Here is a 25,473-nt window from a genome sequence, read left to right as displayed (position 1 = left end):
AAAATACATTTAGTGCACTTTCAGGTAGGTACCCTTTCCACTAATTAAATAGTTATTTAAAGGCATTTTCACATTTGGATCCATCTCCCATCTTAAATCTGGTATAATTGTTGTCAGTTCAATTTTACTACACTGAAAGAGTAGATTCATGTTAACCTTTAAGAATTTAATACAATGTGTTCTGAAAGCTACATTTAAATTGATAACAAAGAACTCAATAAAGAGGAGACAGAAAAGAGGACAGTTAGGACACAAATTTTTATGTGATTTTAGCCATTACAACAGTAGTTCAGAAAAATCTCAAATGTTACATTGAAGTCATCAGTGTTACAAAAAGAAAAAAGAATGACAGGCAACAGTGAAGAGCACCAGAGGACCAGCGCACACACCTAAAGCAGACCATGCGTCTTTCCTTCAACTGCCAAGATTATTTTCACCAGGAACCCCCCTCCCCCTTGCTTTCCTCTCAACTTCCCCTAACTTGCGTTAAATTGCAAACTTAAGCCTCATCCTCGCCTTCCTCCTCCTCGAACTCCCCCTGTTCATCGGCCGTGGCGTCCTGGTACTGCTGGTACTCGGACACCAGGTCGTTCATGTTGCTCTCCGCCTCCGTGAACTCCATCTCATCCATGCCCTCGCCCGTGTACCAGTGCAGGAAGGCCTTGCGCCGGAACATGGCCGTGAACTGCTCCGAGATGCGCTTGAACAGCTCCTGGATGGCCGTGCTGTTGCCGATGAAGGTAGCCGACATCTTCAGGCCCCGGGGAGGGATGTCGCACACGGCGGTTTTCACGTTGTTGGGGATCCACTCCACGAAGTAGCTGCTGTTCTTGTTCTGCACGTTGAGCATCTGCTCGTCCACCTCCTTCATGGACATGCGGCCCCGGAAGATAGCGGCCACCGTCAGGTAGCGGCCGTGGCGGGGGTCGCAGGCAGCCATCATGTTCTTGGAGTCGAACATCTGCTGGGTGAGCTCGGGCACTGTCAGGGCCCGGTACTGCTGGCTGCCCCGACTGGTCAGGGGGGCGAAGCCGGGCATGAAGAAGTGCAGGCGGGGGAAGGGCACCATGTTGACGGCCAGCTTGCGCAGGTCTGCATTCAGCTGGCCCGGGAAGCGCAGGCAGGTGGTGACCCCACTCATGGTGGCTGACACCAGGTGGTTCAGGTCTCCATATGTGGGGGTGGTCAGTTTCAGGGTGCGGAAGCAGATGTCATACAGGGCCTCGTTGTCAATACAGTAGGTTTCATCTGTGTTTTCCACCAGCTGGTGGACAGAGAGGGTGGCATTGTAGGGCTCCACCACCGTGTCAGACACCTTAGGTGAGGGCATCACGCTGAAGGTGTTCATGATGCGGTCTGGATACTCCTCCCGGATCTTGCTGATGAGTAGGGTGCCCATCCCCGAGCCTGTGCCACCCCCCAGAGAGTGGGTCAGCTGGAAGCCCTGCAAACAGTCACAGCTTTCTGACTCCTTCCTCACCACGTCCAGGACCGAGTCTACCAGTTCGGCGCCCTCTGTGTAGTGGCCCTTTGCCCAGTTGTTCCCGGCCCCGCTCTGGCCTGCCAGAAGGAAAGATATTTAATAAGTCACTGATGATTCAACTTACCATAAACCCAGATTCTTAAATTCTCTTACCATAAACCCATTAATTAATGAGTTGGTGTTCAGATAAGATTAATTTAGGTTATCACCAAAAGGGACAGACATTAAAATATTTGGTCATGGATATAATTATAAATAAGGAAGGCTAGGAATACCTGGCTATTAGAGGATGAAGGGCAAATTTATTTTAGCTTATATTAAGATTCAATCAGCAGACAACTGGATGTCCTTCACACTTGTCCCTTGGCAGTCACATCCCTCCACGCTGAGCTGTCTGCTTGCTGTAAAGTAAGCCTCCCATGCCATTAACCATAGCGGACACTCACCAAACACGAAGTTGTCAGGCCTGAAGATCTGGCCGAACGGTCCAGACCTGACAGAGTCCATGGTGCCTGGCTCCAGATCCACCAGGATGGCCCGAGGTACATACTTGTTACCTGCAGGGAACAGAGCTGGACTTAGACCTATCTTCGGAGAACTCAGAAGAGAAGGGTGTGGTACCAGCTTCCTTTTCACGGGCATTGCTGTTGATCCCCAAACAAAGGCAGCAGCAAGACCCACCAAATTCTCAAATGATTCATTCATCTGTGAACCAGGAAACTAACTGAAATACCACACTGAAGACTGTGAACCCCAAATCCTTTAGTCCCCGCTCCCTTGGGGCCAGACTCCTTGGGTCAGCTCCCTGGGAAAAGAGGAGATTAAAACAAAAACTAGACATAGGGGGAAGTAAATGCAATTACCAGTGGCTTCATTGTAGTACACATTGATTCTCTCCAGCTGCAAGTCACTGTCTCCATGGTAACTGCCAGTGGGGTCGATCCCATGCTCATCACTGATCACCTCCCAAAACTGAGACACAGTAAACGGTTGTATTTAGCCACGCCCAACCCTCAGAGTGGCCACGACTCAAGGTGAATAGACCCGACTCAACGACCCAACCTTCCAGGGACTTTAAGTCTGAGTGGCCATCCACAGCCGCAGTACTTCTATTTTTCAGGGGCAAAGCATGGAAATCAGGCGTTTCTCCTGCGAACAGCTGCTCGCGGCAGGAGGTGAGGGTCTTTGGGGGCTGGGGGAGGGAACAGCAACCGAACCTCCCGCACCAGTGGCCATATCCACCGGCGCCCGCGGCGCAGGGACTGCAGTCGATACGGAGCGGGTGGGCGGGAGAACAGTGACCCCAAGAACCTGAAGGAAGGTGGTTTTAGATTCAGAGCACGTCCTGAGACCTCCAGACAATCGCTATCCTCCCCGCCCCCAGCTGCTCTACTCCGGTTCAAGCGAGTATAATCAATTCTCCCTGGGTCCCGTGCCTCGCGCAAACGCGCAGCGCAGTCTAGCAGACAAAACAGCGCGTTCTCCAGGTCCGCGTTCCTGGCCGAGGGAGGAGCCGGGAGCAAGAGGAGTGAACAGGCTTCCAAAGGAGTTACAGCAAAAATGAGAGGTTTCTCCCCCTTCCTCGCGGAAGTCGCCTCCAAGCCCACGCCCCACTGCACAAAGCGCCCAGAAAGGTCTGTGCTTAGAGAGCCCCGAGCCTGCTCAGGATTCCATTAGCGCCCAGAAATTCGGAAGAGCTTTAGGCCCAGGTTCTCCCCGACCCCAGCCCAGTCCCCAGAGCTCCCACCTTGGCGCCGATCTGGTTGCCACACTGGCCCGCCTGGATGTGCACGATCTCACGCATGGTGCTAGCTAGCTTCTCCTGAGTCCTGGCGGCGTCTGGTCAGTCTGTTCGTCCTCCCTTACAAAGCTACAGCGGAGTCACGAAGAAAGCGCTCGGGAACCGAAGTGGCTAAGGGCGACGGCTCAGCAGGCTCTGCCTTTTATGCAAGAAGGGTGGGGCGGCCCGCGCAGGCCGCGCCCCCAGCCCGAGCCCCCCAGTCCCCTTCGCTAACACTCTCCAGGTCCGGCTGACGTAAGGCTTCAAGCCCCCGGACCGTCCGGGGGGGCTGGACCATAGGCCCATAGCCAATCAGCGCACGTTTGCCGACTGGGCGAGGAATGGGGGCTCTGCGGAGTAGGGTGGGGGCCTGCGTATTGTCTAGTGCTAGGGGTGGGGTGGGGTGGAAATAGCTGGGTAGTGAGAATTAGGGGTGGGTTAAGGGACCGAGGGTGTAGAGGCGAGGGTGCAGAGTGTGGCAGGCAGGAAATGGGGGAAGAGGTGGCGCAGGGTGGGGGTGGGGTTCCAGGGGACTGGTGCAGGTGGAGAGGTGGTCAGGTGCGCTGGAAAGGAGCGCGCTCTGCTCCGGTGGCTAGCAGGTTGGAGGTGACGAAGGATGTGCTGCAACTGCAGATTGGGGCACCTCCTGTGCCAAGGGCTAGAGATCCCGAAAACCGCGCACCCCCAGTGAGACCAGTGCTCCTTTCCCCAAGCGTAGTGGTCGACAGTCCCCCGCCCAAACTCTTGTCTCACAGAGCTTTGGGATTGAACGGACGGTTGCAATAGGAAGTCGTGTGTGCTTAGGCTGTTGGAGCCGAAAAGCCGTGACTCTGGACATTCGAGGACGTAGAACCCCAGGGTGCTCTCGGCCCCGCATCCACCTGCTTTCTTTGTCTCTGACAAGGGCCTTTTGTGCATTTTCACAGTGGCTGAAGCACCTGGGGCTGGGGACCCTCTTCAACCCTCTCCAATAGTCCACAGGTCCTAGGCTAGTACTACGGACTCCTCCACCCCTCGGGTTGGCTTTTGTTCCTTGGGAGAGAATGGGGTGGGTGAGGTGGCCGCACAGTCTGGACTGTCCAGCAGTCAGAACGAGGGTGGTGTCCAGGGGCGGGACTAAGGCAGAACAAAGGGTTCATAAGTGCGAGGGGATGCCTCCCACAATTATTTAAAAATCATTAAACGCCAGGCGCTCCCCAGGTCTGGGTTTTGTTCATCTGTTGTCCAGAAGGGGAATGAGTCCCAAGGGTGCTTCGCCTGCCCCGTCGCTGACATTCTCATCTTCCATCAGGCTCCGGACCCCACAGTGGCCACGAGGTCCCCAACCTTCAGGCAGCTAATGGGAGGGACACGCCTAAAAACTGCAGCACCGGCGAGACCGGACGAGCACACAGAGTTCGAAGACTCTGAATACTCACCTTCCTTCAAACCTACAGTTCCTAAGTAGTCAAAGAAGGAGCTTATCTCTTTGTTACTTTAAGGGAGAGAGAGAAGGTGAACCTGTGTGAGAGAAGGGTGGCTAAACCGTTCACTGCATTTGCTACGGACCTGGAACCTGGAAACAGAAATTCCGCGGGTGAAGCGCCCCTCCCCCTCCCCCTCCGGACAGGTCGTCTGCCTAGTGACCCCCTTTTCATCCTTTGGCGAGAGCAGCCGAATGACCGGTTTCCATGGCCGAACAGAGTCCGCAGCTGCTCAATGAGACCCCCCTCCCCCAGTACTATCAGCAACCTGTCATCGCCTCCCTTTCCAGCTGGGAGTTGGGAAGGGGGGCTTTGGACTCCATTTCAACGCACAAAGAGAAACAGAACAAAAGCCCAGTCACCCTTATTGCTCCCAGACTGCAACTCTTGGGGCAGAGTTCCCAGACCCGGATGCCCGCGTGTGGGTTATGATGCCGTCCCGCATGAGGTGCAGGAGCGGAAGGTCTGACCACATGCCTCACTTGCGGGGTTCCAAGGACCTGGGGCCTCACCCCAAGTTTATAGTCCAGTTCCTGCAGACCGGAAACGTTGAGAGCAAAAGATCCCCAAGGTCACACAGCAAGTGAAAGCGGGAATTGGTCTTCCGGGTGCCCTAGCCTTCAGGCAAAGTGTCCACAGCCAAGCCGAAAGGACTGTGGCTAGCATCAGCACCGGATCCTGGGGTTGGGGGCTCCAGTGGACGGAGCCAAGTGGGAAGAAAGCCACAGAGGGTCGCACCCACGCTACTAGCGCTTCTTGGAGGCTGCCAGTGTCCAAGGGCAGCCCCCGAACGCAGCTTGGGGAGGGAGTGTGGGGAGGAGGTGTGGGGACTCAGCTCCATGCAGGGTAATTGGAGCCCACCATCATCCTCCCTCACCTAAAGGTTTACCCTGTTCAGAGCTAGATTGAGGAGTGCCCGGGTGAAACGCACGTTCCAGATTATGTGGATAAAAGGACCCTTTCCTCTCGCGAAAAGGAGTTCGGGGTAAGGTGAGGATGGAATTCTTCCCTCTGAAAACCCGGATGCCCTGGGGGACTGGGCACTTTTCATTCAAGATCGGCTTTCTTTCTTACGTTTTGCTTGTACTGTCCCCCCCCCCGCCCCGCCCCCGCCGCACGCACCCCCCACCCCTCCTTACTTTCCGGCATTCTCATTAATCGTTCTACGCCTCTCCCCAAATTCGAAATGACGATGCCTCACTTCTGTAAATTTTCACAAGGGCAGATTTTGTGTCGAAAGCCTAGATGCTGATGACAGCCAGCCTTTCCCGAAGCCTTTCAGTTTACCGGCTAACCCTTATCCTTATTCCGCACAGTTCCCCAAAATAGGCTGGTGAGGGTCTTTCAAAGGGAAAAAAACAAAGAGTCGTTTTCACCTGAGTCCCCCTGCATTTCCTTTTGTCTGTTTATTATACACAATTCTTCTCCATCTAGGTCATTGAATATCGGAAATAAAGGTGTCAGGCAATATATTTTATCTTCACTTACATGCTATTAATTTTAATGATGTACTAACCTTTCAACACTTTCGCTTCCTGAGACAGGAATAGCTCAGTGTAAAATAAACTTCAGCATTTGTTATATGCATAACTGATGGTGTGGCTGAGGTAAGATATCCTCTAAGCTATTAAAATTACATTTACTGTCCCAATTTTCAGAGTATGGTCAATGACAGATTCTCATGTGATTTCACATTTCGTTATTACACATGGAGTCATTGTTTTAATTACTTGAAGAAACTTAGCATTGTTTTCGAAAAGCGAGATATATATTTTTGACACATTTATTGAAATTACAAGACATCTCCCTCTCAGATTTCCCCATTGCCTGCCGGCGTTCGCCATTTAGTACACAACTCACAGCTCGGGTAGCCTGACACAGCCAGCTCTGCAGTCAAGATGCATGCAGTTTCCTAGGCAACCGACACAGCCAATGAATGAAGAGGAACTGAAAGACTGCAAGCCCCATCATTATTTCCTATTTTACTCTTCCAATGCTCTGCACTAGAAAGATTGGAGAGCTGCGGATCCTAACATTTATGTAAATCCTCAGAGGATTGGGGCTAGGAGTGTTTTAGCCCTATAATATGAGTGTGGGGAGAGGATGCGGGCGGGAGGGTGGGGCGTTGTTCCTGGGATCCACAGAGACGTGCATTCTCAACGTTGTCATTCCCCTGTTTATAACCCACTCTCTTCCCCCCTTTCATCTCTGGCTTTCCTTCTCAGAGAAGAAGCCAGCTGCTCCTGGCAGAACTATCCCTGTGCTCTCTCGTGGAAGGGCTGCCCCGGGGGGGAAGCTCAGACCTCCGTCCTTCTGCAGTCGCAGGGCTCTGTGAGGACCAGCAGGTCCAGGTAACAAAAGACTAGAATGAGCAGAGAAAATTCCAAGAAAGCAGGGCCGGGTAGGCACATTTACTTTTGTTCCTCAGTAAGGCAGGCTGTTTTCCCAGTGCCAGCATTTGATATGGGTTTAACTGGCCCTAGTCTAGAATGAGATTGCTGTGCTTTCACCGAAGAGATTTGCATTCTTTGTCATACAAATTGGCAGAAGGAGTAGAGCCCTGGCTTTCTGGAGCACCGTTCCCTTCTATAAGCAGCCTCCCCTCCTCCACATCCTCAGTGATTTGTGAGCTCCTTAGGCTGAGAGGGCAAGCCAGAGAATGATTGCTCTGTAAATTCTAGGTAAATGGCATTTTATGATACAGGGTCAGAATGTGTAGAAAACAGAAACAAAAGAGTGGAGAAAGTACTCTTAAATAAAATGTAAAATACCACAATTGACAAGGTTCCCTTTCAAAGTGCAATCCCTGACACCAACAAGTTTATAAATGAATCCCTTATTAAATGAATGAGTACACACAGGAAGATTTGATGGGGGAGCCATTTTAAGTTTCAGCAGCAGATTGCTACAGTATCAATGTCCTTGAAGGATTTCCACTCTGTGTTACAGACTTTCACCAGCAACTGCTGCTCTTAAAAGTCTAGGCATCTGGCCATTTCTCTTCTAAATCTGCCCTAGACCTTTGCTTGCCACTTAAATAAAATTAAAACATGCATATCGAGATAGAGACCCACAGATTCCTAGTTAACACATTTTGTCTCTTGGATTTAGATGCCTAGGGGACATTAGCTATGTTTTCACAGAAGAAACAGGTTAGCTCCTGAACCGGAACTCTTGACATGCCCAGCCTGCTTTTGAGCGGCTGCCACATATTTATACAGTTTTCAAGAAAATAATGCATTAAGAGGACCCCTGAGAGAACTCACCCCTAGAAGGAAACATCAAAAGATTTAGTTTCTTATTTACACCCCCCAAATTAAAAGCAGTTTCAGACATTTATAGCAGCATTATTTAATAGCTGAAAGGCGAAAGCAATCTAAGTGTGCATCAATTGGTGAGTGGAAAAACAAAATGTGGTATATACTTGTGAGGAACAAAATTCAACCAAGTAAGTTTGAAGATCTAATTGGCTTTATTGAGCAACTCATGAGCCAGGCAACAACCCATCAGCAACTTGAGGTGTGCTCTAAGGGGCTGCACAGAATGGAAAGATTTTATAGGAAGAATGGTGAGTCAAGGGTGCTATTAACAACAACAACAAAAAAGGGTTTTATTTAGACAAGGACGCCTTTTGGGGAAAAGAAAATGGCAAGGTTTGGGGGGTAGTTTGTTTTTCATTCTTTTAAATATATTTTATGGATTGTGCTATTACAGTTGTCCTATTTTTTCTTCCCTTTATTCCCCTCTGCCCTGTACCCACCCTCCCAGCAGCATTCCCCCACCTTAGTTCATGTCCATGGGTTGTACATATAATTTCTTTCACTTCCGTTTCCCAAACTATTCTTAACCTCCCCTGTCTGTTTTATAGCTACCGTTATGTTTCTTACTCCCCGTACTTTTTCCCTTGTTCTCCCCCTCCCCACTGATAACTCTCCATGTGGTCTCTATTTCTATGAATCTGTTCCTGTCCTAGTTGTTTGCTTAGTTTGTTTTTGTTTTCTTTTTTCAGGTTCAGTTGTTGATAGTTGTGAGTTTGTTGTTATTTTACTGTTCATATTTTTTATCTTTTTCTTAGATAAGTCCCATTAACATTTCATATAATAAGGGTTTGGTGATGATGAACTCCTTGAACTTGACCTTATCTGAGAAGCACTTTATCTGCCCTTCCATTCTAAATGAAAGCTTTGCTGGGTAGAATAATCTTGGGTAGAGATCCTTGCCTTTCATGACTTGGAATATTTCTTTCCAGCCCCTTCTTGCCTGCAAATTTCTTTTGAGAAATCATCTGATAGTCTTATGGGAACTCCTTTGTAGGTATAACTATCTGCTTTTCTCTTGCTGCTTTTAAGATTCTTTCCTTATCTGTAATCTTGGGTAATGCAATTATGTTGTATCTTGGTGTGTGCTTCTTTGGGTCCAACTTGTTTGGGACTCTCTGAACTTCCTGGACTTCCTGGAAGTCTATTTCCTTCACCAGATTGGGGAAGTTTCCCTTTGTTTTTGTTTTTTTTTTCAAGGAAGTTCTCCATTTCTTTCTCTTCCTCTTCTCCTTCTGGTACCCCTATGATTTAGATGTTGGAATGTTTGAAGTTATCTTGGAGGTTCCTAAGCCTCTCCTCATTTTTTTGAATTCTTATTTCTTCATTCCATTCTGGTTGAATGTTTATTTCTTCCTTCTGGTACAAATCGTTGATTTGAGTCCCGGTTTCCTTCTTATCACTAGTGGTTCCCTGTGTATTTTTCTTTTATTTTACTTTTCATAGCCTTCACTTCTTCCTCTATTTTGCAACCATACTCAATCATTTCTGTGAGCATCCTGATTACCAGTGTTTTGAATTCTACATCTGATAGGTTGGCTATCTCTTCATCACTTAGTTCTCTTTATGGAACTTTGATCTGTTCTTTCATTTAGGCCGTATTTTGTCTGCACATACCTGTTATGTAGTAAAGGGCAGAGCTTTAGGTGTTTGCCAGGGCATGGCAACCCACATCACTGCGTTGTGCCACTGGATGTGGGGGAGGGTTCTGAGAGGGAACAATGCTACTTGCTCAACTCTCCGCCAGCTTTCAGTCACTTCCCCCACTTCCCACAAGCAAATTGGGCCCTTCTGGTGCTGATTCCCAAGTGGGTGGGTTTGTGTACATTCTAGGATTCTGTGGGTCTCTCCAGGGAGTTCTCCTGTGAGGCTGCGAGTTTCTCCTGCCACCTCAACCCCCTCAGTTTTTTAAAAATTCAGTAAGGGTTTTTAACTTGTTTTTTTAAAGCTTTACACTCTGTTCTACGAAGAAGGGAACATTCTGAGGGTCATTATTGCACCTTTCTGTGATAAAAGTAGTTGTAATTATTAGGAAGAAAATGATATTTTATTTTGAGGAGCAGTTAAGTTGTAAATTATTTTTAAAGACCCATGGAAAGAAAAGTAGTGATTTATATCCTCCATTCTCCCTGCCACCCCACCAAGGCTTCCCCCTCCAAAAAAAAGAAAATCTACAAAAAGCAAATACACAAACAAAAAACACCTCAAAGAGAAGATAGCAGAAGGAAAATGTTTTTATGCCTAGACGCTATCCACCCATTTTTTAAAAAGTAGCATACACATATATTTTTATATGTGGAAATAATATGTAGACTATGGAGCCCAGAGCCACTAAAGATTAACTATACTGTGATCCCATCCACTTTGGTTGTGGGTTTATTTTAAAAGCCCTGCTGTCAGCTTTATGGCAGATCCATGCTTTGCTTTCTAAGGCTTTTTTTCTTTCTTTCTCTCTCGCTCTCGTTCTCTCCCTCCCTCCCTCCCTCCCTTTCTTTCTCTCTCTCTCTTTCCTGAACTCTGTCCTACTTTAAAAAAAAACCCAACCTATAATATTTTATATCATGTTAAGGAAAACATTCAACAATAGAAAATTATCAAAATGTTGCCAAGGTTACATAATTAGTGATTTAATAATGCAAAAGAGAAATGCCTGATTTGGTTTATCAGTGTTATGTTTTGAAAATGTAGTAATCTTAGTTCTATTTTTTCCCTTTGAACTTCGCATCCCAACCTCATTTGGTAAGGAACTGGCATATACTAGAGATCACATTTTATCTTTATAAACTTTGTAAGGTGAGGTAAGTCCCAAATGCATTTTTGCTTCTCACTTGGATTTGGGGAAGGAAAAGGATTCTAGTTCTACTTTGAACTGTAGTCTCTCCTTTTGTATGGTGGTAAATAAGGTAACAAACTTAGAATCCCTACAGCAAATGACTCTCCTCTCTTGATTAATTTATATATATATATATATATATATATTCCATAAACTGTGATTGTTAACATTATTTGCATATAAATTATTACAGATTATTAGGCTGTATATTTGATAGATATCAACCCCCACAGGTTTTTTTCAGCCAGAGGTTTTGAGGCTTTATTTCCCTGCACTGGAACCCTGGATTATTCAGTCTATCTCATTCCCAAGTTGTTCCACCTGGTTTATCTGCATGCAAATGTGGGTCTGCCTGGTCTGTCAGCCACTGCCTCACCTGCTCCACCAGCTGCCACCTTGCTGTGAGTCCTCTCTGCCTCAACTGCCCATCTCTACCCTTTCTACTAGTCTGAATGAATGTCTCTTCTCTAACTCCTTGGTTGTCGGACTTCCATACAGTTTGATTTTCTGGCAGTTCTTATTATTCTTTGTTTTTAAATTGTCCTTCTTTTGGTTGTGAGAGGAGGCAAGGTGTATCTCCTTGTGCCTCCATCTTGGCTGGAAGTTCCTTTTTTAAAAAAATCATGCACGTTGCCCTTTCTATCTGTGGGGAATAGACAGGACCCACATGAGAGACTACCTCATTGGTGTACAGAAAGTTCCAGACTGATTAAGATTACATTTCTGAAAGAGGTTGAAGCAGCAAGTGTAACCACTGAGCCAGCTCAAAATAGTCTTATGCTCTCTAACCAAATACTGAGTTGTTTTTCAGAGACAATGGAACAACAACGACAATAAAGAAAAACCAGCAAGTTGTGGCATTTTTTTCTTTGTCTTGGTGTTAACAGAGTGCTCCAAGTTTCTCAACAATATGTAACCAAACTGAAGGAGAGTTCCTCTACCCTGCACATGGAAGAGACAAACATTGAACACTGAGAATTACAATGGAGAAATTAGGGTTGCTTTATCACAGAGTACCATGCAAGGAAAATGAGATGCTATCACCCACACTCACTGATGGCTTACAATTAGAGAGTTTTAAATGCAAAAAAAATCATGAGTAAGGGGTTCAGGGTCATGGGTTGTGTTTATTGGTCAGTTTTTGTGCAAGCTTCAGCAATTTTCTTCATCTGATTTACTTAATTCTTGGCAGCATCCTGGCTGGAGTCTTTGTGGCTGTGGTCAGTTGGTCTTGAGGCAGGTTAGTAAGAAGCTAGAAAAATTCCTTGGCAAGTGAAATGGGGAAACTAAGGCAGGCAGCTAAACACATGACTGAGCAATTTACAGCCAGATAATAAATCGTAAGGTCTTATCTCCCTTAATTAAGGACACTTAGGAGCAAATGGTTTCCACATTCCACACCATGCTGGGGCAGACATGCCTCTGTCTCAGCCCCTTTTGGAGACATTCTTTGAGGGTGAAACTGACCATGGAATGATGACCCTTCCATACGCTCATTTTGCTAAATTGGAGTATTAATGGACATACCTGAGAAGCTGATGAATATTCTACAGAGACCTTCCCCTGAAACCTCCCCTAAAATTGCCACCTTTAGAAAACAGATTAAAAACTCTTAAGACAAAGAACCCAGTGTGTGCTCTCTCTTGAGCATGTCTGCACCTTTCCCCACTTCTTTTCCTCGGATGTGTGTCTTTTCTTTCTTTCTCCTGGGCTCTGAAGCTTCCCAGGAGACTTACACCCAGAGGAGCAGCAGGCAGTGGCAGCTTGTCCGAGGCCAACCCCCTGAACCTGTCTCCAAGGGACCTCCTTTTTTCTCTGTAACTTGTTTCCTAAGTCCACATGGCCCAGCTGGCTCACTTCTTTTGTCTCTATGACTTTCTTACTAAAGGGCCAAGGCAGCCTTGCCTGGGTTCACTCCTATTTTGCCTCTTTTATATTAAACTCTTCTTTTGTTTTGCTGTCCCCAGCTTTAATAAACACTCTCTCAAAATCACCTGGACTTATATGGTGAAATCTTTCCTGCATGAAGTCAAGAACCCACATATTCCAGGCCATTGCTTCCATCGACTCTCTGTAACTTATCATGTGCAGTACAAAATCTTAGAATAGAATTAAACCTCTTTAAATCTGAGTGCAAGTGACCGTTTCACTGTTACCTGCCACCCTCTTGATTAGACACAGTGTATTTCAGGCCACAGATGTCCTTTTTAGGACATGCTCTCTGTCTGAGTCTCTGAGTCACTGCTCATTCTGTTCCATCAACCTGGAATGGCCCTCTCCTCTTCTTCAGCTGGTGACATTTCATTAATTCTTCATGATGCACCTTAACTATCTGTGATATGTTCCCCTGGTTGCCAGAAAAAAATGAACTATCTATGCTCCACTCTCCCAAATATTTCTTCATATAGTTAGTACGGGTTTTGCATTAATTACAAAAAGCAATGTTCACAAAGTTTTTTTAAAATATATTTTATTGATTATGCCATTACAGTTGTCCCATTTCCCCCCTTTCATTCCCCTCCACCCTGCACACCCCCTCCCCCACCATTTCCCCCTTTAGTTTATGTCCATGTATCACAAGTTCTTTAGATTCTATATTTCCCGTACTATTCTTGCCACACCCCCCCCGTGTATTTTCTACCTACCATCTACGCTACTATTCTCTGTACCTTCTTCTCCCTTCTCCTCCTCCCACTCCCCTGTTGCTAACCGTCTACATAATCTCCATTTCTATGGTTCCGCTCCTGATCTAGCTGTCCTCTTAGTTTGCTTTCGTTTTAAGTGTGGTTGTTGATAACTGTGAATTTGCTGTCCTTTCACTGTTAATATTTTTTATCTTCTTTTTCTTATATGAGTCCCTTTAACATTTCATATAATGAGGGCTTGGTGATGATGAACTCCTTCAACTTGATCTTACCTGGGAAGTACTTTATCTGTCCTTCCATTCTAAATGATAGCTTTGCTGGATAGAGTGTAGGTCCTTGCCTTTCATGACTTAGAATCCTTCTTTCCAGCCCCTTCTTGCCTGTAAGGTCTCTTTCGAGAAATCAGCTGACAGTCTGATGGGAACTCCTTTGTAGGGGACTGTCCCCTTATCTCTTGCTGCTTCTAGGATTCTCTCCTTCATTTTCATCTTGGCTAATGTAATTATGATGTGCCTTGGTGTGTTCCTCTTTGGGTCTAACTTCTTTGGGACTCTCTGAGCTTCCTGGACTTCCTGAAAGTCTATTTTCTTTGCCAGACTGGGGAAGTTCTCCTTTATTATTTGTTCAAATAACTTTTCCACGTGTTGCTCTTCCTCTTCCCTTTCTGGTACCCCTATAATTTGGATGTTGGCATGTTTAAAGATGTCCTGAGCCTCTACAGAGAGGTTCCTAAGCCTCTCCTTATTTTTTTGAATTCTTGTTTCTTTATTCTTTTCTGTTTGGTCATTTTTTTCTTCCTTCTGGTCCACTCCCTTGATTTGAGTCCCAGTTTCCTTTCCATCACTATTGGTTTCCTATACATTTCCCTTCATTTCAATTATTTAGCCTTCATTTGTTCCTCTAATTTGTGACTAAAATCAACCAATTCTGTGAACATCCTGATCACCATTATTTTGAACTCTGCATCTGATAAGTTGGCTATCTCTTGGCCACTTAGACGTATTGGCTCTGGGGCTTTCAGCTCTTCTTCTTGAGCCATAATATTTTGGTCTGTTCTTGACTGTTATGTATGAGGGGCAGAGCCTTAGGTGCTCACCAGGGCAGGGCAACCCAGTCACTGGGTTGTGATGCTGTTTGTGGGGGCGGGGTCAGAGAGGGGCAATGACATTTGTTTTGCTCTCTCTCAGATTTCGGTCCCCTCTGCTGCTTCGTGCAAGCAAACCGGGCCACTCTGGTGCTGGCTCCAAGGTGTGTGGATCTGTGTACTCTCCAGAACCCTGTGGGTCTCTCCAACAAACTCTCTGTGAGCCTGGGAGCTTCTCCCGGCACCCCGACCCTGAAAGCTTTTCCAATTGGTGCTTTTAGGCTTTATCTCCTGTCACTGCGGTCCTAGCCTGCATGGTCTGTCTCACTGCTTGTTCCTTTGCCTGGTTTATCTGAGTGTGAATGTGTGACTGCGGTCAGCCAGCCACCTAGCACCCCCACTGGGTCTGTCCATTGCCACCCCATGCCTGAGATCCGCTAACCACTGCCTGTGCACCTGGGTCAGTCTGGCCACTTTTTCCTGTGTGACCCCGCTCTGCTCCGCCAGCCACTGATTCCGCCCCTCTTACCGATCTGGCTGAATGGTTCATTGTTGTTGGACTTCCGTACAGTTCAATTTTCTGTGTTTTGGTTGTGTTTTTGTTACTAAAACTTTATTGACTTTAAACTTGGTTGTGAAAGGAGACACAGTGTTTCCACCTATGCCTCCATCTTGGCCGGAAGTCCACAAAGTTCTTTCAAAGCACACCTCTTCTGGTTAAAACAAACAAACAAACAAACAAAAAACCTTGAACATACATTCCCAATATATGTATATTTATTTATTCATAAACTATATATTTGTTTTTATTTTTATAAGCCAATATCTTGAAGTACAATACAAGGTCTGTCCAGAAGGTTTCCAACCATGTAATGTGAAAAATAAAGACATTTATTAAAGAAGATAAAAGAAACATTACATATAGGAGGGTGACAGTCAGTCCCCTTCAAAGTAGGCATGTTGGGACCTCACACAATTCTGTCAATCACCATCAGCTGCCTTGTCATATTTTCCTGAATCTCATCAATGATCTGAAATGTCTTCCTTTTCAAAAGTGATTTTAGTTTTGCGAAAAGCTCAAAGTTGCAGGCAGCCAAGTCTGGGCTATAGGGGAACTGAGTTATTTAGGTAATTTGATGTTTTGCCAAAAAAAACTCTTCACAAGAGCCCTGGCTGGTGTAGCTCAGTGGATTGAGCGCGGGCCTCCGAACCAGAGAATATCGGTTTGATTCCCAGTCAGGGCACATGCCTGGGTTGCGGGCCAGGTCCCCAGTAGGGGGCGCGTGAGAGGCAACCATACATTGATATTTCTCTCCTTCTCTCTTTCCCTTCCCCTCTAAAGATAAATAAATAAAATCTTTTTTTAATGTTTTTTTTAATTTAAAATAAATAAAATCTTAAAAAAAACCTCTTCACAAGACATGATGCATGAGTGGGTACAGTGTCTGATGAAGCTGCCAATCACCAGTTGCTCATAGTTGCAGCCTTCTATATCATCTCAATAGTTTCCAGAGGAATGTTCAAGCTTAACACAAAATTTGATGCAGATTTGCTGCTCTACTGGCTCAGTCATTTTGAATGCGATGGCCACACAGTACACATGCTCACTCAATAGCATCTACTGCCCCCGCTGACTAGTACAGTGAAGTGTCATTGCTCATCCATGCATATTCCAGTCTATTCCTCTTGGCTGCCAGGTTCCCTGGGTGTCCTGCAAACCTTTTTGTTATATTAGCAATGGCTGGACTTTTCCCAGACAAACCTCGCACATTTAGTATGAGGTGTATCTTTAATGATATCAAATGTTAATCAGTATTTCAAGTACACTCTTTTATACGTTTTTATTTTATTTTGGCTGATATCTCACCAGACTTGAATTCTTCATGGTTTTCTTACCTGGCAATGGGCTTGACTATGGGCTTGTATAAGGAGCAGAGAGTCGGGCCTGCCATCTCCTTATTTTCTTTCTTTTTTTATTTTTTGAGTTTGCATCACTGATATAATCTTCACCTTGCCATTTCTCTGCTGTAGTGTGTTAAGCCTCTTGCCCAGTTGTGAGGATCAGTGGAGCAAATTCCAGGTAACATGGTGAGTAACACATTATCAGGTCCTCCTTCACGAACCTCAGTTTCCAGGGAATGATGGAGTCCAAAAAACATCAGCATCCTGTGAGGGCACTGGTATCATCTGAAACATTAACTATCTGAAGCATAATTATTTATAGAAAATAAAGACAAATAAGAGTTCTCATGATTTTTTCCCACACTGCAAAGAATGGTCTTGCTGTCCCCACTTTGAGACCTCCGGATCAGATTAGAGTTAGTTCCATAGGTGCCTCTTTCCTTCCCTTTGTGACCCCTTAGCAGGGACCACCATGTCTCCCTAACCTTGGTATCTCCTACATTGCCTGAAACCAAGTGCAGGCAAACAATAAATATTCTCTGAGTAAACAAAATATTCAACTATAGAAAAATCAGAAAAAGCCCAGCTATTTCTAACCCAAACAAGAGCAGGTTTTTCTTCAAGTAAGCACTGTGAAACCATCTTTCTTTCTCTTTATCACATTTCATGATTCTCAGCAGGGTGTTGGACACTACAGGGTGTCCGACAGGCCCAGAAGGTGAGCCCTGCTCTGGAGTTATCTTTCCATTCCTTGCAAGCAGCTGTTCAGCCCTTTCCTGCACTCGCACCCTCTCTTTTCCATGTTGGGAATGCATGGCTGAGACTCCTGGTTAAGACTGCCTAATAGAACAAAAAGAAAGGAGAGAAGGGAAGAATTCTTTAGGAACCAGCATTGAATTCCTCAGGAACCTCCTTCTTGGAATGTGTTCATGAGCAAGCAGGTTTGAAGATAAGAGAACAAAGTGGGCTTTCTTCTTACTGAAGGAGGGGAAGAAACAAATGCAAATCTTGCTTCCAAGAACCTGAAGGAAAGATGAAACAGTACCAACTTTCTGGACCTGACTAGTAAGGAAAGATTTCTTTGGAAAATGTAGAAAAAAGAACAAGTAATTAAAAAAAGTCAGAAAAAGTCACAATCGTCTCAGACTTTTCCAAAACGTGATTCAATGCTAGAAGACGGTAAAACAATTCTTATAAAATTTTCCAGGAAAATGTGCCCCAATATTTGTATATCCAGTTACACTGCCTTTTAAATTTAAAAATAATATTTTTAAACTGTGTTTTTAAACACAGAACTAAGAAAATATAGTGTCTGTGAGTCATTGTTTTTTTGGGGAAAGAACCCCAGAGAACACAGAAACAGAGCTTAGAATGGCTTGCTGTTTGATGGCATGTGTTCCGGGGCAACGCTCCCCCTGAATGTAGCCCAGGAACAAATACAGAAGTCCTTTGGACGGGAAAGTTCTGCTCTTTCAGTGAAGGGTATTGGAAATGCTCTCCCAAGATGCTGGTGGTAACCCTGGCCAAGGACCTGACCTGCCAGACCTTCATTAAGTCCCTGCAAATTGAAATTATGAGCACCTTACAGGGAGTTCTCTATTTGCCAGTTTATTCTGGAAGCTACTTTCTACCACAAAGAGTAGAAGATATCCAAGAATGGAATAACAGGCTGCACAGATGTTAAAAGTATCACATAAAAAACTTGACAAAATGTAAGGTTTTAGGCAGAAGAGCAAAGCAACAAAGACATCTTTTGAAGATCTCACTATTTAAAATAAGAGTCTGAAGAGGTGAGCAGGCTTAGAGATAGTCAGAGCGCTTGAAGGAAGGAATCAGATGGCAGTAGAAAATCTGCTTTTTCCTTTGACAACTCAGGATCCATATGAAAAAGTAGAATAAGCTATTGGAAAGCCAAAACTCTATGGAAATAGCACATGGGTTTTTTAAATTTCATTGTTGTTCAAGTACAGTTTCTGTCTTTTACTCCCATCCCAGCCCACCTCCCAATAGCACATGTTCTAATAAAGAATTTTATAAAAAACTTTCAGAGGCAAAAATACACTGTAATATAGATAAGCTAGTAAAGAAAAAAGGAAGTCTAAATTCCACCAGGCTTAAGAAGAATATGACTCAGTTTAAGAAGAACATGCAGCAGTTCTTGTGGGAAAAAAACTGGGAAAGAAATGCTCCAAGCTCAGTGAGCTAACAAAATCACACAGGAACTCTTAGAAAGATGTCTAAGAAGGCCTGTTTGCCAAGAGAAGGTAATTGAATCATGAAATCATTGCATTTTGCTGTTGATGCAGAGGCAGAGTTTTCAAAATAAATCAGAGAAGGAGGAAGATGAAGTGCTCATGGACAAATCTTTGCTGAATCTTTTGTTTCCAACATAAACTGAGGGTGGGGGGTTATTTAACATGCCATTTGCCTTAAGTCCTGCTGGAAAACAAGAGAAAAAACCTTGAGGTAGAAAGTAGGGGTCTTTAATGACTTCTCATTTTCAGAAATACATGGTCCTGTGAAAGGAGCTGATTCATGACTGGCATGGATGGGGTGGGGAGCAGGGGGAACAATAGATACTACCAGCTGCAGAGGGAGTGAAAAGTTACAAGCAGAGGACTGACACAATGTTGAATGAATTATGCCAACAGGGAGACCTTACAAAATCCCAGATTGTTCATGGTGAGAAAGCTCATGACAGCTGGCCCACTGCAGGAGTGGAAGGTAAAATACTCCAGCCTGTGGCAGAAATTAATGCAGCTAAACCAGTGACTTTCAGAGAGAAATCGTCCCTATGCTCTTCCGCTGCACACAGTGAATTAGGGGCATGCACGAGCTCTGTCCAGTGCTCACGTGGATGATGTATCCACAGTTCTGAATTTGTTTCCCCTTATGGGAGAAACACTCCAAATAGTCTCTGTATGCTCCTAAGTCTGCTCTGGAGGATCAAAAGAGTTTTCTGGAACAAAATTTGCCTAGGACCTAGGTTCTAGGAGCCTTCATCAATAAACCCAAGTGATGTCTGCCCTTTTATAGTAATGACTCTTAAAGGTAATGTTGGTGCAGAGAACTTAGACTTCCAATCGGAGGATGCCTGTGGAGTCCTGGGGCACATTCTCCTGTGGGTTGCTCTGGGCCTCTGCGCCTTCTTCCACTTCACATTCCACTCAGGCTTCTCCTCTAGGCTTAGAGAACATTATACACTTGAAGCTGGCTTTCACTCAGAGTAAGGGGCATGTCTTTGGCCTTGGAGAGAGCCCACCCTTTAGAGTCTGAGACGCTCAAGTCCTCTGTTTCTGACCTGAGATGACTGCTTCGCCCTCATCTCGGGGCCAGGGGCTATTTGTCTTCACCTTTTGCAAGTTTCAGGAATGTCTTCAGGCTCCATAGTTGCCCCTTCTCTCACCACTCATCACTATCGGCTCACAGGCCTCCCCAGATCTTGATGGTGACAATAAACAGACTATTAATAAACAGGTGTTTCAAATCCATTTCCACTGTACTGTTTTTTATTGAAATTTTCTTTGCTTAGGCTTACCTGAAATTATGCATTTTGAGACACAAATGAAGAAGACTCTGAAGATGAAGCCACCTACAGTACTACCCGATTGTTTTATTTTTGTTGCTGTAATTCAAGTAATTAGCAAATTATTTTAAACATTAAAAAACTTTTGAAAACAAAATACTTTTAATGAATATTTTTTAAATTCAAAAATGGTGTCAAGGTACTCTAAAGTAGAGGGAAAAAAACCCTTATTGCAATTTGAAGTGTGGTGAGGAGATCTCCACGGCCACATCATAATAATTTCCTCACTCAGGAACTGAGTGGCCCAGAATGTCACTGCACATGACTTGTTCCTTTGTATTGCTTGTTGCCTTTTATCCTAGAAGCCAATTGAAATTATATGTGTTCCTGAGATGGGCAACACATTCACTTTAACGGTGCCTGGACTTTTCAGACACAGTTTTCTTCGTGATCAGAAGAATCCAGGGAGAATGGGTTATGCCACGATGGGCAGTGAGGGTGAGAAAATGGCTTGCTTCACAGTGTGTCCCCAAGCCACCTCGGTTCTAGATGTGGAACCAAGTACATACCATATACTGGCACTTTCCCCGGGTGAGCAGGGGGAAAAGGTGTGGTGGGCTTTCCATGGAGAATGGGATGGCTCTGATCTCCTGCTCCAGGTAACTAGGCCCCGTGTGGGGCCCTCAGGCCTTTGCATGCGTTCTCACACATCTGGGCACACACAGCTTCATCCGTTAAAATGGGAAATTCATCCAACGAATGCTTACTGTGTGTCAGGCACTGATTTAGGCAGCAGAAGGAAAGCAGTGACTGAATCAAGCCTAAATTCCTGTGTTCCCAGAGCTAGCACTGCAGTTAGAATGGTCGTGTTAGAAAAGTACAGCTCCTCAGATCTGCTGTTTCCTGCATTTTTGTTCTTGTTTCTTCCTTATTTCCTTTTCCCATCGCTGTTTTTTATCCCATTTTTATTCTTTTCTGTACCGTCTTCTTTCCTCTGCGAAAGAATGCATGTGGTAGAATGAAGTAATTAAAGGTTACACAGGACTTAGAGGACACTGTAATGGAGTATCTGCAACGGCTTATTAGATGAGGAGCAATCAAGGTCATCTGAATCACAGACACTTTCGATAATGACACGGTTCCAATCTGGCTTCCCTTCTCCCTTTTCTGTTTCTCTTTCTCTATGACCTGATATAGGAAAAGAAGTGACTGATTCTGAGATTTCATTGAAACACACACACACAGAAACAAACTTTCAGCATAAAAATTGGTGTCCTCAGTCCTGACAGGATCATCACAAAGGTGACCTCTAAGCCAAATCACACTGGAAAACCCAAACTGAACAGTGCTTCCCACCAGCAACAACAAAAATCATTCCTTTATCCCATAGCTATAGCCAGGAAAGAGTGAAGTTTCAATGCTAAATGAGCTCTACCTTCTAGGCTATTCCACAGGTAATAATACCACACAGACAAAGGTGACCCTACTTTCCCAGACGTACTTATCTGTTGTCAGGTCTGCCAGTGGAGGTTTGGAAGGTAGGCCCTTTTAGTGTGTAACTAGCCTTACAATGATAATTTGGTTTCAGAATTCAGGAGGCAGGAAGAAGAGTTACCCCACATTTGCTCTCTCAGCCTTTCCCTGAAGAGCTATGAGACCTTGGACAAGCCACCCAAATTGCTCCTGTGGTATAGCCTTTATCTGTACATGGGAATAATAAGAAGAAGAACAGTGTGCTTTGCTGAGATGAGATAACGCTGCCATGGGCTTTGAACTCTTTTAAGGTTGGCACCAAAGGACCTCACGGTGTTATTATAGCTGTGGTGGTAACCCATCAAAGTTGCGTCAGTGTAACCTGTATGGATGCACCCTGGAACTTAACTTTCTTAAGAATCTGTATTTTTTCATGCCCTTTGCCTACACAAGGAGTGCATAGTATTAGATTTTTACAAATCTGTTCACTTAGTGTCCTTCTTTCTTCTTTGCCCCTTGGCATCATCGGCAGTCTTTAGTTACTGAGAGACTGCTGTTGCATTGACAGGGTATGTTGTTTCATCCAACTTGCACTGCTGTGGTTTGTTTGCTACACAGGGCTGGCTGCAGCTCCGCTTGCCCCCGAGGCCTGCTTTCTGTAGTGGAGATGCCTCTCGAAACTTGTGTGTGTGGGAAGTTTGCATCGTCTTTCCTTTCACTAAATTGTCGCCTTAAGCAATATCACCGTAAGTGATAAGTGAAACTTCATGCCATTGTTCCTACCTCGTTTCAATACATAACTCAATTCAAAACTTCATTAATAAGTGATTTATTAACAAGTGATTAATAAGTGATTCATTAAGTGATTTATTTAATCATTAATAAGTGATTTATTTCTACTTTTCCCAGGTCTTTCTGCCTATTTTGCCTTTATTTTTCTTTGTAACCCCGACATCCAGCACTTTTTATGGTACTTTCAGACTCCTGTTCTGGTCAAACTCCAAGTTCTTCTTCCAACCATACAAGATGTCTTCTTGCTCTAAGAAAAATGGACCACTGAGGTGTGGAGACTTGCCCTGAGTCTGACTCCAGAGTGAGATCTGGCTATGCCCCTGCCGCACGCCTCGCTAAGCTCTGCCTCCTGCTGCTTTGCTTCGGTGGGACTTAGGAACAACTTATTCTTGAATTGTTCATTCTGGGTGCCAGAGTTTTCAATGCCCCGAGGTAAGAGTTCCAGTGGGGAGAGTCACGCCGTTCTGTAAAGTAGGGACAGATGATGGGAAAGGCCCACTGGAAGAGATGAGCCTCCGGAAGACAGCACCTGCTCAGGCAGAACACTCACAGGAAGGGGCATGTACGTAAGTTGGAGATCCATAAACAGACCCCATAAAACTATTCATGATTCTGCGCCTCCTGGAAAGTCTCTCTGTCCCCCCCCATTTGCATACTTCACCTTGGGACCCACGTTGCTACAGTCCAACCACCCAAAGAGAGAGACCAAATCTCTCTGGGTCTCAAATGCAAATTGCTGGAAGGGGATTCTACTTGGCCCCAGTTTCCAGGCTAGAGGCTCTGAGTCCACTGGGTGAGCACTGTGAGGAGCCCACAGGGTAACCACAAGGATGGGAGGCAGGGGCTATTCTACGGAAGTGTGCATAGTGAGAGGGGCAGGGTTGGGAGGCAGTGGGGAGGGATGTTGGTGGGTAGAGAGCTCTCTAACCATGGTGAGAGTTTCATTTTTAGCTGTGAGATGTCACCCTACGATACAAGCCAGATTGTGGATCATTTAGCTTGTATTTTTTAACAGCTATTGAGGTTGCAGATTCTACCAAGATTTTATGAAGGTTGGTACAGCGAGCCCTAGTTCTCTCCCCAAGCTCTGCCAGAGCCGTGCAGTTTTAAAAGGTAAAAGAGGAGCCAGGGAAGGTGCTGCCTTTCCTCTGCACTTGCTGCGAGAATTTCTATGGCTCACATTTGTGCAAAAGGGATCAGCTGAGGGTGGGGTTTGGGCAGCGGCTGGCTCATTCCCGAGCCTCAGATGGGCTTTGATCCAGGAACTGGATGGGCTTTGATCCAGTGTCTGGAAGGCTGTCGAGCTCTTTTCCACCAGCTAGTCTCCCCGGGCATTGGAGCGAGTGTTCTGGGCAGAGGGGTTTTCTTGCTGTGGATGTTGTTGTTGGATTGGGGGCCACGCCCTGTAGGACCCTAGAGGAAAGGGGCAGTTGGGTGGAATTTAAAGAAGCAATAGGTTCAAGGAACATGAGGGGGGACCCAAAAACCTAGAGTTTATTTATAAACAATTGTGTATGTATTCTTACATGTTTAAACTTCACTCACCTTCAAAGTGCTCTCCATTGGATGCAACACACCTATTGAGATGTTTTTACCCGCTGCTCAAAAGAGTTTTTGGACTTAGTGATTTTGATGCCTTTTAGTACCTCTGCTGTTTTTTTGTTTCACCTTTTTTACATTGGAAGAACATTTCCCTTTGAGGACTTTTTTCATTGGGGAAACAAAAGAAAGTCACCTGGGGGGAGATATGGTGCATAGGGCAGGTGGGGCACAGGGCAGGCAGTGGGTATCAAGCTGTTTTTTTGGTCGAAGACTGCTGAACGCTCAGTGCCGTGTGAGCAGGTGCGCTCATTAATCACCCAGCATAAAATGGGCAAATGTGCTGAGTCTTCAAAAAAAATTCACTGACGCCGAATGCAGCCTCTTACAACAACGCCAGCTGGTACGCTGGTACAGATGGGTTCCTAGAACTCTCACCTAATGGGGGGAGCCTGTCATACAAGGGCTCTACCTTCCAGAAAATAATTGTTTTGTGGGAAGTCCCCTCTTGTATGTGATAGGTTGGTGTGCTGCCATACCCTCTTTAACCTGGAGAGAGCCTTAACTATATCTCCAAGGAGAGTGCGGGATGTACAAACAAAGCGGAAGAGCAGAGTGGGAAGAACGCCAGGTCAAATAAGTAATCGAATGGTGAAACTAAGGAATATTAATACCTCCCCACATGTATTGATAGTTAACTTGGGTACTTAATGCTCATGGAGCAGTTCCTGGAGCGTGGTAGGTGTGCACTGATTGGTAACTACCATCTCTCGCTGTGTATGCTACACACTCACATTTTTGTGCACATCACACATAGGACTGTTCTGCCCATGGTATGTACTCATTATACCGATGTATAACGTGCATTTTCCCTCCCCTCAAAAATGTGTAAATATTGGCACTTTATGAAGATGGAATCGACAGTTTGTACTCTTTCATGTGTTGCTCCTTTTTGAGAGATTCCTTCCTCTGGCCACGTGCTCACACACACACTGCCCGCATTCTTGGTGCCTTCCTGTGCCGAAGCCCTCTGGTGGGGAGCCCTGCGGTGGGTATGTGAGTGTGCGCCTGTGTGGGGCCAGGGAGAGTGGGCAGCCCGTGGGAGGCGGCGCTCACCGTTTTCAAGGGCATCTTTGTGTGTCCCCGACACTTAGCGTGGGCCTGGAGCACAGATGGCTTTAGTAAATGTTTGCTGAGTGAACCCAATGAATGGGCATTTTGTCACTGGGCCTTTTCATTTGTTCCTGGGCTTGTTCCCCGACTCTTCTTGAAATACAGCTGCTTTCATGGGCTGTGTCTTTATTGGGTAGTTGGTTGTGTTTTCAGTGCCAGGGAGAAAAAAACAAGCACAGAAATGAACCCTCCAGGGCAGCCACATTCTCAGCAAAGGAGCTCTCCTTTGTGCCAAGAACAGAACTGTCTATACAGGGAATGGGGGTTTAGAGTCCACGAGGACTAGACTCAGAGGGGCCAAGGGACTAGGCTGGAAGAAAGGTCATGGTGCATGACTCAGATGGTATCCGGGCTGATTCAAAGGAAAAGGGCTTTGACATTCTGGAAAGAAACACCGCACCCTGTGGAACAACCAGCCCACCTGCCCCTCCCATCAGCAGAACCTCTGCAGAAGAATCTCTGC

The 25,473-nt window shown here is 45.5% G+C and overlaps 1 protein-coding gene across 1 annotated transcript; it reads right to left on the bottom strand.

Annotated features, from left to right (window-relative positions):
* Positions 1–269: 269 nt before the first annotated feature.
* LOC118986450 (tubulin beta-2B chain) lies at positions 270–3,408 on the bottom strand. The gene is made up of 4 exons (XM_037045420.1): positions 3,231–3,408; positions 2,347–2,455; positions 1,930–2,040; positions 270–1,560 (listed from the first exon to the last, which is right to left on the bottom strand). The coding sequence occupies exons 1-4, from the start codon at positions 3,285–3,287 to the stop codon at positions 500–502; spliced, it is 1,338 nt and encodes a 445-aa protein (XP_036901315.1). The 5' UTR covers positions 3,288–3,408; the 3' UTR covers positions 270–499.
* Positions 3,409–25,473: the final 22,065 nt, after the last annotated feature.

The sequence above is a fragment of the Sturnira hondurensis genome, unplaced genomic scaffold (assembly GCF_014824575.4).
Source record: "Sturnira hondurensis isolate 20B ecotype Veracruz unplaced genomic scaffold, ASM1482457v3 Scaffold0004271, whole genome shotgun sequence".
Taxonomy (NCBI): Eukaryota; Metazoa; Chordata; class Mammalia; order Chiroptera; family Phyllostomidae; genus Sturnira; species Sturnira hondurensis.
Note: the sequence above shows the minus strand (reverse complement) of the source record. Positions and strands in the feature narration are given on the sequence as shown.

Excerpts from the sequence above, each read along its gene's own strand:
- LOC118986450 (XM_037045420.1), bottom strand. The coding sequence starts at position 3,287 with ATGCGTGAGATCGTGCACATCCAGGCGGGCCAGTGTGGCAACCAGATC. Across the intron at positions 2,456-3,230 it reads GCAACCAGATCGGCGCCAAG|TTTTGGGAGGTGATCAGTGA; the intron begins GTGGGAGCTCTG and ends ACTGTGTCTCAG. Across the intron at positions 2,041-2,346 it reads GTACTACAATGAAGCCACTG|GTAACAAGTATGTACCTCGG; the intron begins GTAATTGCATTT and ends TGTTCCCTGCAG.